This window comes from Diceros bicornis, chromosome 22 (assembly GCF_020826845.1).
Source record: "Diceros bicornis minor isolate mBicDic1 chromosome 22, mDicBic1.mat.cur, whole genome shotgun sequence".
Classification (NCBI taxonomy): domain Eukaryota; kingdom Metazoa; phylum Chordata; class Mammalia; order Perissodactyla; family Rhinocerotidae; genus Diceros; species Diceros bicornis.
The window spans coordinates 32,070,008-32,083,218 of NC_080761.1; the positions used below are offsets into that span (position 1 = coordinate 32,070,008).

Here is a 13,211-nt window from a genome sequence, read left to right on the forward strand (position 1 = left end):
CCACAAGTCCCAAGTTACCTCCTCTCTTTTCCTCGAATAGCGACTTACTTTTTACTTCTTAATTGAAAACTTCCTGGACCTCTCTGATTGGATCAATTATCCCTATTATATGGCTTCAATGGACCATTTTTAGTCTGTAAATTTCTTATACTGTTCAAGACATGTTTGTATATTTAGAAATACATTACTAAAGCAGATATATGTATAATCTCCCCCAAATTTGCTTAACTCGCCATTTTATCACTGAGTTCTTTTTCCACTGGAAAGTGGAAGTGGGTGGAGTAGGTAGCTCTTGGGGACTTAGGCCTCCCCTAACTCAGGCAGTCAAAAACATTTGGGAGCCCATCTCTTCCATTAGAACTTCTAACTCTCAGTCTCATCAAGCATTGTCCCCTTTCTCCAAACCAGTAATGACATGCCCAAATAGAGTTTATAGAAAATATACTCCTTACTATAAAATTTTTTTTTACCAGCATAGTGGTGATCCTTATTCTAATTTCATGGGATATTAAGGAAGATAAGATGATTCAAATAAGAAAACTGAAATGGGGAGCTAATATGTGCCCTACAAGTTCATAACAACCAAATCATATGAATTGAAAGAACTTGGTTGAAATAAAAAAAAAATTGCTCTTGGATATAGATCTGCTTTATGTATGGGTAAAATTAAACTTTACACTCTGCATTTCCTGTCTACTCAAGCCTGGAGTTTAGGCTCAAACTACTTTTTTCAACATAGACTTTACCTATTAAACTAATAGAAAAATAACTTCAGAATCGATATATCTGGAAAGCCCTTGACTACTTATAAAGTAAGCTGTATTTTCCCAGGATATTAGATTTAATTAGGTAAGTTAAATCTAAGCTTCAGAATTTTAATTATCTTAAGTAAAGTTTTACTAATTTTATTTAATATGTTATCATCCAGGGGCCCAGCTCCACATAATTATTTGGGAAAGTGAGCTCTGGTCTTTGTGGCAGTCCCACTTCAAATTCAGCTAGGCTTTTGGTATTAGCAGTCTGTATTAGCTTTCTCAAACTCATTATTTAACTAGGAGGTCAAAAATCTGTCTCAGAGTTTAATGATGAAGGTCATTCCTGCATAATTTTTTTTTTTTTTTTTGCCATAGTCATTTGGGTATATATTGTTTAAATCAAATTAATTTACCATAGAAAAACCAAGGCAGGTTGAATGATCTTTCCAGTTTCTATGTTTAAATTAAGGCTTTCAATCTTTTTAGCCTTGTGTTGTCAGACAAGTTACTTAGTCTTAAGCCTTATTTTCATCCTTTGTAAAATAGTGGATGATAATGCTGACCTGTGGGAAGCCTCTTCCTTTACCTCTCATGGAAATTCCCATGGCAAGCTAACTGTTTTATTGCCCCATGACACTTACACATTTTCATGATCTGTGGCCAAGCATATGTGCCTGATTACTCTTGGTTCTAAGGTTGTCTAGGGTAGTCCTGTTGATGCCTACTTGTCCTGGAGTTCTCAATTGTTTAGCAATTGTCCTAGAAAAACATGTCCCGGTTTGGCCAATAAATTGTATGGTCATAGTTCAACATATGGGCTCTAGAGCCAGACGGCCTACGTTCAAATCTTTCCTCTCTGGTTCTGCTATTGTGTTGCCAGGGCAAGTTAGTCCACCTCAGAACTTCCTCAGCTGTAAAACAAGAACACCATTCTTGCGAAGATTACATCAGTTAATGTGTGCAGTGGCCTTTGAACAGCACCTAGTAAGCCCTCTGTCACTATTAACTATTATTAGTATCAACTATATGATCTTGGCCGGGCCACTTAGCATCTCCGGGCCCACTTTACTCACATGTAAATGCAGAGAAGAATATCTACCTCACAAAGTTATTGTGAGACTTAAAACCTTCTAATATTGTCAGTAAATTATAAAACACTATATAAATTTAAGCCTTTGCCACTTAGTTGACAAACGTGATGAATGATAATTTCTCATTAAACATTAAACAGATAATACATTAATACACTAAACTGCTAACAGTGGTGCACAAATTTTATGAAGCAACTTTGTAAGCCATGCTTCCAAGAATATCTTCTTTTCTAAAAGAAAAAGTAGGCAACCTGAAAGCCAAATTAGTAAGACCAAAGAAATTTAAAATTTCATAAAATGCTCTTATTCTTTATTTCTATTTTTCATAAATATAAAATAGTTACTGTGAAATTAATCTACATTGGGTGCCTCCTGGCAGCTTTTTCTTTTCGTACAATCTGTGCGGTATGTTTTTTTCTTACCCCCCAGAGTAAAATCCTGCTCTATAAAGCCACAGAAGTTCCCTCTGTCACCACAACTTGCTTCTGAAGAACGGTGGTGTTGCTACATTTTTTCTGACCAGCACTCTGACCCCAAAATGTATTCAAATAGAAGGTTGAAGCACCACAAAATTCCTGGCACCAGAACCTACAGGGGCCATAAAGCTGTTTCAGGAGAAACGTAGCCTTTCCCCGAGGAAGACCCCATTCTTCTTCACACAAAAACCAAGTGTGAAAGAACACAGAAGCAAGGAACTATGTCTGCATTAGATTTACAAGAGACAGATTTGTTTTTAGGTGGTGAGGAGTTGAGGGGTAGGGATCAAGACCTCCCAATTATCTTGGCCAGAAATGAGAAAAGCATCGTTTTTGTTGATAAACAAAACAGCCCCTCAATCATCAAAATTGCATTTTGCTAGAAAACAAATTGGATGCATTTTTCTAGATAGCTTTCACCCAAATACAAGTTAGTAACCCACTCCAAAGCTCTGGAATTAATTCTATTTCCTCCCTTCATTCCTCCCATAGAATACTAAACCAAAAGCTACACTCCTGTCTAATTTCCAACTTTGCCAACTACTGCAAGTGACACAACATGGCACACAGCTTAGAATATCTGACCACACCATGTGAACCAACCTAGCAAACAGGATGGGGAACTTTATGCTATTATCCCTTTAAGAAGCCTAATAAATATAAATTATCTAGTCTTTTTCGCTAACAGGAGGTTTGCTTTTCATTTCCTGTGGTTCTGATACTTTTCTCACTCAAGTACTTTTCTAGTTTAGTCTTTTGCTCTTTTCTTTTTTTACGCCTAGAGTGGCTAGAAGATATTTCTGGGAATCTGTAATTCATTTCTAGAACATAATTTTTTTCATAATTTTTTACTATGCTATTCATAATCGCTTGCTTTCTTTTTCTGTTTCCTAATAGTCTCTCCTCTTTGTCACGAAAGTCTTATCCCTTCTCCTTGACTCCCATTTTAAATATTGGAGGAAAAAGTACAGAAATAAAACAAAGAGAAAAATTGAATAAGCTAAAGAAAAACGCTAAAACAGAGACTGTATTCTGCAATATCCTCAACTCATTCAGAAGTTCGAAAATGAAATAAAAGTCTACCACCAAAGGACTAAAATGCCATTTCCCAATAAAGTCTAGCACATTCCACCAAGCCATTCTGGCAAATAGCCACTAAAGATAATTTTTTTTATATAAATAAAGTCTTGAAAACTAATAGTAAATACTGCAGATTGTACTAATGCTATTTTCATCTTCCAACTGCTCTTTCCCTGAGTAGACAGGGTATGTTTTAGAATGGATTGAATTTATAGTTCATATCTTTTCCCTGTTCTTTCATTGTTTGCAACTATTTTACCTTTTCTAAATCTTTCTCATCCTTCAAGACTCAGATTAGATATTAGCTCCTTCCCGATGTCTCCTCTGATACTCAAGTTGCGCTAGAACTCTGTATTTATGTTTCCACAGCACCTGGCAGTACTTACTCCATTATATTCCTATTATCTATTTTCTGTATCTGTTCTTCCACTATAAGGTGGGGCTTTAGCTCAGTAATCTTTCTATTTCTAGACCTAGCACTGGCAATACAGTATGTATAGAATATATGTTTGTTGGATGCCAGTTGAAAAGTCTTACTGGACGGGTAAGATGTGGACAAATAACAACTGCTAGTCTTTCACTTGCTTCTGCACTCTCACATGCACTATCCTCTGCCTGAAACAGTGTCTCCCCATCCCCATGGACCAGCTAACTTCTTGTCATTCTTTATATCTCCGCTTAGATATGGCTTTCTCCAGGACCCCTTCCCTGAACTACTAAACTGGGGTTGGGAGCCCCTCCTTTGGCCTCCTTTATCTATGTAATCTTGGGTATCATAGAACTCCACTTCAACTGACTCTCTACATATCTAAATTCCCCAATTAACTATGTTGTGTAAAAGCAATGAGGAAGTCAGCATTATCTTTGCTGAATCCCTAAAACATTGCCTGGAACTACGGTGGGAGATCAAAAAATATCCACAGAGTATTTCAACAAATAAATGGATAAACATAATCTCAGTTTCATATTAAATTTTGTTGGGATAAATATTACTATTACACTAATATTCCATTCTTGTTTTCTGTTTTCTGAATGACAGAAAAAGAAGAGGGAACAAAAATGAAGATGTTATTTCTCAGTGAATTTATTTTCGTAATAATCTTTTGGAAATTCCATTATCTCTTTGAAATCCTTCAATTATTTTATCAAATAACTGAAAGTTTTCTCAGGAAGGATTGTTTTTGGCTAAATCTAAAGTGGCCAAATTTATCAGTCTTTCCTAAGTTTCACAAATGGCACTACATTAAAAACTTCTTGTTTATAATTTTACTTCTTAATAACTGATTTTTTTCAGTCATCTTCTTTAAGTTTTCTAGAGCTTTGGAAATTTTTAACTATACCCACCTTCTTGAAAATTCTTTTGCCATCACCCTGCCTTGGCTCAGTTGTCTGCTTTCTAGAACTTTCTAACAAATCCTACTCTGTGTCCTTTACTTGCTCTCTTCTTCCTACTAACTGAGACCTGTACTTTTAGCCTTTTGCTTCATATCTTCACCTCATTGTCTCAGCGATTCTGTCTCCACTCGCAAAACCATTGCTGCTCTGTTAATGATTCCCAAATTTTTAGCTTTAATCCTAGTAATTCCTTTAAGTCTACAACCCTAACTAGATATTTCACTGATACTTCATGTAAAATATACACAGAATTAAACTCATTAATTTCTTCTTGATTTTTCATCTTTTAGGATGAATGGCAGCATCATTCATTTTGTCATCCAAGCTCAAACCTCAGACCCATCTACGTCATTTTCCTCTGCTTTGATCCTTTCATTAAAGCAGCTGCCAATTCCTATTGCAACACTGCTCTAGTCAGCTTCTGCATCCTATTTCCACCATCACCACCTTACTTCAGAATCTTATTTGCCTAGTGTCAACTATGTGATGACTGCCCAACACTCTTCTCTATGGTGTTCCAATCCTTCTGACATATGCCTTCAGGGGCCATCTTCCTCAAGAACTGTCCTAATTATGTCACCAGATTGCTACTAAATGCAAAGGCTCCAACGGTCCATAAACTATGTATAAATGTCTCTGCTTGACCTTTAAATCTTTCATATCAAATTTCATCTAAACTTGATTATGTGGGATAGAAGAAATGAGAAAAGGTCTCGTGTTATCCCAAGCAAGTAGTACAGTGTCTAACATGCAGCAAATACTCAAATATTTCCTAAAATGGAAAAAAGGAAACTTGGGTATTATACAAATGGTATCATGCCACTCTCCTGCATAGAGACCTTTAACAGATTTCCATTGTCTATGGGATAGAGTCCCAACTTCTGAACACAACTTGGCTCCTGTATACCTCACTCACCATCTTGTGCAGGCTCTCTGGGCTCCAGCCTTACAGAATCACTTGCTTCCTTTACTAATGAGTCTTTGCATATAATCTTCTTCCTCTGATTTTTGTATGCCTCCTATTTGTCCTTCAAGATTAAATTCAGAATCTTCCTTGACCCAATCTTCTGGGTTAGCTGCTCTTAAGATAGGGTATAACTCTATCATTAACATATATTACATCTATCTATTTCTTTCTCTCCCCCACTCTATGGTAAGCTCTTTGAGGAGAGGGACCCCATCTTCTTTTTCTGTTCTCCAGGGTCTACCACAGGTACTCATTCTTAATACACTTTGGTGAAAATACTTTTTTCTTCTAATGGCTACAACCAACTAGCCACAATTATAATTATATTTGCCAAACATTAGAGTTATTCAACAATTTATCTTATTCTATATACTATTACATAAACTCCTTTACAGTAAGGACCATGATTTGTCGATCTCCCATAAGCTACATCATTTCTGTAACCTAAAAATTATTCAATGTTAAATTAATCAGAATCTATGTTACAATGAACACCAGAATACAGTGCAACAGAACTTGAATAACAAAACTGTAAACCTATGAAGAAGAATCTTTTACTCAACTTACAGCAATATATTCTTTTATAACCACTAAAATACTGAGATTTAACTTTCTTTTCTTGCTTCCCTGCACTTCTATCCTTTCGCCCTAACCCTTCAATCAACTTACTTTATATTCTCATTTGCAGGTACTTCAGGCAGTTGCACAGTAATCATGCCATCCAAGTTGGTCTTCCCAATGAAGGCAGGCTTGGTACGTAGAACATCTGGTGCAGTCTTCGCTGTTACCCTGTGCTGCAGCCCACCAGCACTGTTTCCACGATTTGTCAGCACGAAGGAATATGACTTCTCAGGCTTCAGGTTGACAATTAACTTCTGTGTAGCTCGGCCATCCACTTCTTCTACCATTTTACCATCATCATAAAGAATCTAGAAAGACACAACCAAAGAGATTTGGTTAACAGAGAGGCAATGTTTAATTTCTAAACTAATGTGCACTCGCTTAGGGAAAATGCATATTGGGTCAATTCTAATTTGGGGCAATTTCTAAGCCCATAAATGTTCATAAATTTTAGAGATTGCATCAATTTTTCTTTCTGTTCTTACTGTGTAATGACATAATGTTTCTAAGTCTATCAAAAATATACAAAAAGAGCCCGGTGGCGCAAGCGGTTAGGTGCGCGCGCTCCGCTGCGGCGGCCCGGGGTTCGCTGGTTCGGATCCCGGGCGCGCACCGACGCACTGCTTGGTAAGCCATGCTGTGGCGGCATCCCACATAAAAAGTGGAGGAAGATGGGCACCGATGTTAGCTCAGGACCGTCTTCCTCAGCAAAAAATAGAGGAGGATTGGCGGATGTTAGCTCAGGGCTGATCTCCTCACAAAAAAAAAAAATAAAAAATATATACAAAAAGAAATGTATAATAACTTTTCAGTACTTGACCTGTCAGTTGTATGTGATCTTAATGGAATGTGTGCAGAAATGCTCTAGGTTTTCAACATATTATCCACATCACTTTTATTCTAAATGTTTCCATTCCTGTTCCTAAATATATTTTTATTTTCAAAAATGTTTCTCTACTCTTTGTTTCGTAGACTTGTACTTCTTGCCAACGTTTCTCAATGGCAAACTAGAATTTAAAACGTGCAAAGAATTCAGGCCAGTAAACAAATTTTTAAAATCCCAGGATATTTCATTATAAATAGGTAGAAATCATGTAAATTTCATTTTCTGAGGAAAAACAAAAGCATTGGCTTAGATTAAAAAGTTCAACTTGGAAGTACTAGGTGACCTACAAGTTATGCCAGCCGTGAGTTTGAGATCCTGCCTCCTCTTTAGAGTGGAAAGGTCATACTGTCAAAGTGCCAGACTCAATCTGTTACGTGAAAACCACAAATGAGAACAGCAAGTATGTGTGGCTGAATCAAAGTGGTCTGTATGCTTTGTAAGTAACTTACCCAGGTGAGCTGCCCCTTCCACTTTTAACCGTGATATCTTACAAATTAGAAAATGACTTACTTTGAAAGGCATGGCAGAATTATAATTCTCTGGAATCTCCCAAGATAGTAGCACTGAAGTCTTCATTACTGCTTTGACATGAAAATTTTTTGCAAACACTGCTGGAAAAGGAAAAACAGTGTATTTAAACTACTCCTAAAAACGTATGACCTCTCCTTTTCCACCACGGACCATAGGGTTTAAGCTAGATACCATCTACTTTGATCAGAAAGAGAAGTGTGATTTGCCTACCTGCTTAGAGCATTCATTTTACCACCCCATTCTCACAAAGATCTCTCCTTTCTCTCCAATTCAGTCAACTATATGTTTTCCTTACCTGAGGGCATTGGGGTGCTGCCAGCCAGACTTGTTTGGCATTCTATAACTGAAATCTAAGGCATCCAAAACATATTAAGTTTTACATACTTTACCTTTTTCCTTTTGCTGAACCTATTAATATGAATGGGCCGATCAGTTATTTATAGCTTCAAATACTGATTTCCAAAGACCGACATTCCTTTAAAGGAGGAAGGCCATAAGCAGACAAATCCTACCTTGATCCACAGGCAGTGTCCTGAACTGGACACTGGGACTATATGGCCCGGGCCCTTTGCTCGTGTGAGCACGTACTTTTACATCATATGTGGTATCTGGTTTTAAGCCACTGAGTGTCATAGTGGTGTCAGCTGGAACAATAAGCTGCTCCATTGGAAGAAGAGGGATGTTGATATCCCTATACAGGAGGGTATACTTGGTGATAATGCCATTTCTCTCTGCCAGGACAGGAGGCTGCCAAGATAACTGGACGGAGGTTGAAGTGGTGCCTTCCGAGAGGAGGTTTTGAGGGAATCCAGTTGGGACTTCTTCTGGAACAGAAATCTCCTTCACCATCTCCTCCCCAAAGCCCACTTTGTTTTTGGCTGAGAGCCTGAAGATATATGATGCTCCTTTGTGGATGTCTGTAGCTGTGAAGTGATCTTCTTTTTCAGAGAACTCAAGAGTAGTGAGCGGCTCCATATCCTTCCGGCCAAATTTTAGACGGTAGCCCTGAAGAGGTCCAAATGTGTCCACAGGGGGGTGCCACTGAATGAGAGCGGTGTTCATCTGAGTGTGGTTAATCACAAGCCGGGGTTTCCCTGGAACTGGAGCACACAGGATGGAGTGGTAAGACTAACCTACATGGAGCTCACATTTCATCATTGCTGAACGGGAATACCACACTACAGGCATTCCATTTATTTATAAAAAAGCTAATGCTTGGTCCATAAACTTTTGTGGAAATATGCTCCTTCTCATATTCTGTTAAGGTAGCCTGGGATACTAGAATTTGATAATAGACACAAAATAGGAATTACTATTGAAACACTAATTTAAGGGAATTTTTTTTAACATCTTTACATATCAAACCTTCACATACAAAGGTACATGCCACAGAGAAATGAATCCAAGTAAAGATTAGCCACTTCGATACAGCTAATAACAATAATAATTATAACATTTAATTATTGGTTGCATGCAATGTAGTAGGCACTGTGTTAAGAGCATTGCATGCAGTATCTCATTTGATTTGCATTCTTCACTCCTGACTACATACGCTGATTAGTTATTATCTTCATTTTTCATAAATAAGAAAATGAAAGCTAGAGAGATAGAGAACTGTGCAAGGTCCAGATGTGTAATAAGTGAGAAAGCTATAAGACAAACCCAGGTCTGTCTGAATCCATAGCCCTAACACTTAACTATACTGTTACATTGCTTGTAAGATTAAAAAAAAAAAAGTAGTACAATATAACATTGCTTTGACTTACTATGGATCTAATTTGCACTTTTGTCTATATTCTACTATCCATACCAGCCATCCTCAACAAGTTCTTCATCTGGAAAATATATTAAGACCTACCCCATACTGTTGTTAATATTAAATAAGAAAATGCATGTAAAAATCAGAGCAATAGGTTTTATATCCATTAATATTAATCATAATTAATAATAATCAGAATACTAAGCTTTTTGTGGCCAGGGGCTAGTTTCCTATAAGTGTATAATTTCTTGCTTTTTAGGTTAGATATGTGAAGAGTTCTAATCTCATTCAATGGATTATTACATGTTTTTTTAACGGAGAGCGATTATTCTTGTAATCCAGGGAAAGACATTGATAAACAACACAGAACCAGGGTTTTTTTGAGGAATAGTACAAAGACAGGAGAAGGAGACGAGTATCACCAGAATCAAAACTAAGCCAAGTTCACAGAGAGGGGAAGAAAGATGGTAGAGGAGGAGGAAGGCTTACATTAATGGGAGAGGGGCAATGAAAAGTAGTATCATGAGGATGCAGATAAAAGCGAAAAAAAAAAAAAAAACTACACAATACTTAGAATATTAACCTCAGAAATGACCTGGTTAACCTGTTCATTATGTATTTCAGAAAACTGGGACCCCAGTGATGGTGTGCTTTGCCCAAGAACACATTCACTGAGATATTTCTATCTTAACCAATTAAGTAACAGTTTTGCTTCATATGCTGGGTAGGTTCATAGTAAGTTCACATAACTCAGCTAACCCACAATGTCTGGAAAGAATAGTTACTGAAGTTCGTAATGGCAATTACGTGTGTTGAAGGTTGTCCCAGGAACCAATCCAAACCAAAAATTGTGTATTCATTGTTTCTCAGGAAAAAAAGCATCCAGAGATCTTAACAACCAACTAAGCCACTTGCAGACATAATCTATATGTTGGAGAGTGCTCGAATTATTCCATTTATTTTTATTTTAAATAAATTTAAAATTATTTTCATTTTAAAAATCACTTAAAAGTAGACGTTGGCAGGCATCCTTAATTTCCCTTTACGCGTGTGTATAGAGTTTACATGATTTGCCCATTAAAGTGCCAATGATTTCAAGGAATAAACACCTGAGAATCTGCTGAGAAAAAAATGGGGCTTTCAGCAGAGAATACATCATTCAATAAAAAAAACCCAGTTGAAATTATTGGGTAGAAACATAACTATTAAGTGTCAACATTTATAGGGACAATATATTTTATTAAATATATTTATCCAAATTTTTCAAAATTCTGGTTCCAGGGAACTGCATAATGGTACATACAGTGTGCATCTAAGATAAATATAAAGCTAGGATAAATAAAACACTTTCCAATTTCTTGATATAAAGCACAAGTATAGGTTGCATTCTAATAATATTTGTCAGCCATATATGAAGATGTTTTTACTATCTGGTGCTTCACTTTATAATATTGCTATGGTACAAATTTGGAAAAATATAATAGACTGGTAAATTCTAAGAAAATAACTCACTGGCCTTATGAAAATATACACCTATTCTTCTGTGTTAGTCAAAGCTTAAGTTGGACTAACGCCTTTTATTTTTTGATGCTGGTATGCCCTTTCTTATTCTGGGATATAAACGCTGTGAGCTTGGAATCATGAGATCAAAGTAACACTCTAGTAGTAAGAGTATCAGTTCTGACCTGCTGGTTCCCACTGCCATCTCAGTCTGCTCTCCACTGCCAAGCTTACGACAGTCATTCCCTCCCTGGCAGAAGTTTCACTAAGCCCAAAAACTATGAGGCAACCAGCCTGGAAGCACCAAGATGCACAAGTGAAGGATTCGAGAAAGAAATGAATGCTGAGGCAGCAAGAGGAAGAACTCCCAGGATCGCCTCAGAAGAGTCTAGCCACATGAGGGGAATGCCTAAAATCTCCACAAGTGTGTGAATAACAGTTTAAACAAGTTGGGGTACGCACGGGTTCTGGAAAGTTGTGGTATTTCATCCAGAGAGTAACAGATAGAAAAAAGGGAAAACAAATGAGGAAAGTTCTACAACATTGCATATATGGTTAAAAAGAATTCTCCAAAACTCCACATATTGGCAATAAAACTCATTCCATTTCTGGCTTCCAGAAACTCTGCGTACGAAACATTTACCAGCTACTCACTTTGTGCCAAGACTTGGACACTGGCACACAGGCATCTGGGTGGGAAAATAAAGATGGATAATGCAGGGCCCATGTCCTCTGATCAATGCATACTCTAGGGGAAGTGCAGAGGTAGTAGATGGTGCTGTGCGTGGAGTCCAGCTCAAGGTTTCGGATGGCTTGGGGTTATTATGGAGACCACTTTTAAAAGCCATTCAGTAGTAGGGTCAGTCATGGTCCTGCTTACTCCAGCATAGAAGCTGGAGCATTGGCTAGATCAAAAAGTCTTAAATAATTTCTCAGGAGAGCCTGGAGGTCATTTTTAGCAGTGTCTTAGCGAACATCTAGAAGAAGCAGAGAGGGCCCAGCTGCACAGTAAATAAACTAATTCTAATTTATGTCATGACATATAACCTCTTCTTTCTTTTGCATTTTCAATTCTTCTTGTTCCCTTACTACATTCTTCCCTTTTAAAATTCTTTTAGGACTTCAGAAATGATACACATGTGCTGCCATCCTTTACTTCTTCTTAGCAATAGTAACCATTGGGGATCAACCAAGTGACTTAGTCCTTATGGCTCCTAACTTAGCTTCACTTTAATTGGCACCCAAGCAGCAACAATCATAATTGACAGGCCTAAGCCTATTACTTCCAAATTCTCCATGTCATAGTCATCTTTTCTATCATCCTTCAACAGGGCTGCTCAGTACGGTAGTGAAATTCAGTAAAAGTACAGAGAAAATTTCAAACTAATGAATTTGCTGGTTGCCTTAAACCTCAAGACTTCAGGCAGTAGACCAACTATTATGATACAGAACAATGGGAGTATTAACAAAGAAACTACAAAAATGTCATAATCATTGAAACATAAAAGCCAACATTTTATTCCAAAGCATCCCTCAGGTTAAATGAATCCTATATGGATTGCTTAAGTTATGGCCACTACTCTTTTTTTCAAAGATATGATTATTCACAGATTCTAGGAAATATGTATTATAACTAAACATATCCTACAATTAGGAATTTTACTATTAAAATAAAATTTCATGAGAATTCCTGAATTCTCCATGGGAGCTGTAACTAAATACCCTTATAATTGTGGTTGTTAGGAGCTCATATCTGTGAGATAAACTCAGTAATTCTTCATAGTCACATAAATACACGGATTTTTTTTTGTAATGGTATATAAAGTAAATTAATGAGTTCACTGATTACCTGGGGATAAACCATGGCTAGGGAATGTTTTATGACTAGTAGGTTGACAACAAAGAAAACTAGAGCTTTTCTCTTAAAGGAATTATAAATCAGGATTCTCTCACCTCCAGTCGAGGCTCACTGGGGAGGTCTCAAGAAAATAAATGTGCAGACATCTAAATTATAAGCTTTTCTTACTTCAATACCTAAGTCTCCATTGATTAAGAAAGATCTGAAATTGTGAATGGAAATTCCAAAATAATTCTATATATGATTAAGATCCACGATTCTAAATAATTTTCTGTATGGTGATGAAAAAGTG

The 13,211-nt window shown here is 37.0% G+C and overlaps 1 protein-coding gene across 2 annotated transcripts in view; it reads right to left on the reverse strand.

Moving 5' to 3' along the window:
- The window catches only part of PTPRD (protein tyrosine phosphatase receptor type D), a 494,552-nt gene that overhangs the window by 141,574 nt on the left and 339,767 nt on the right, over positions 1-13,211 (reverse strand). For both annotated transcript variants that reach the window (XM_058565790.1, XM_058565791.1), the window contains 3 exons: positions 8,315-8,902; positions 7,782-7,882; positions 6,434-6,693 (listed from right to left, as the gene is read on the reverse strand). In XM_058565790.1, coding sequence (XP_058421773.1) covers positions 6,434-6,693; positions 7,782-7,882; positions 8,315-8,902 — 949 coding nt within the window. The remainder of the gene's footprint in view (positions 1-6,433; positions 6,694-7,781; positions 7,883-8,314; positions 8,903-13,211) is intronic.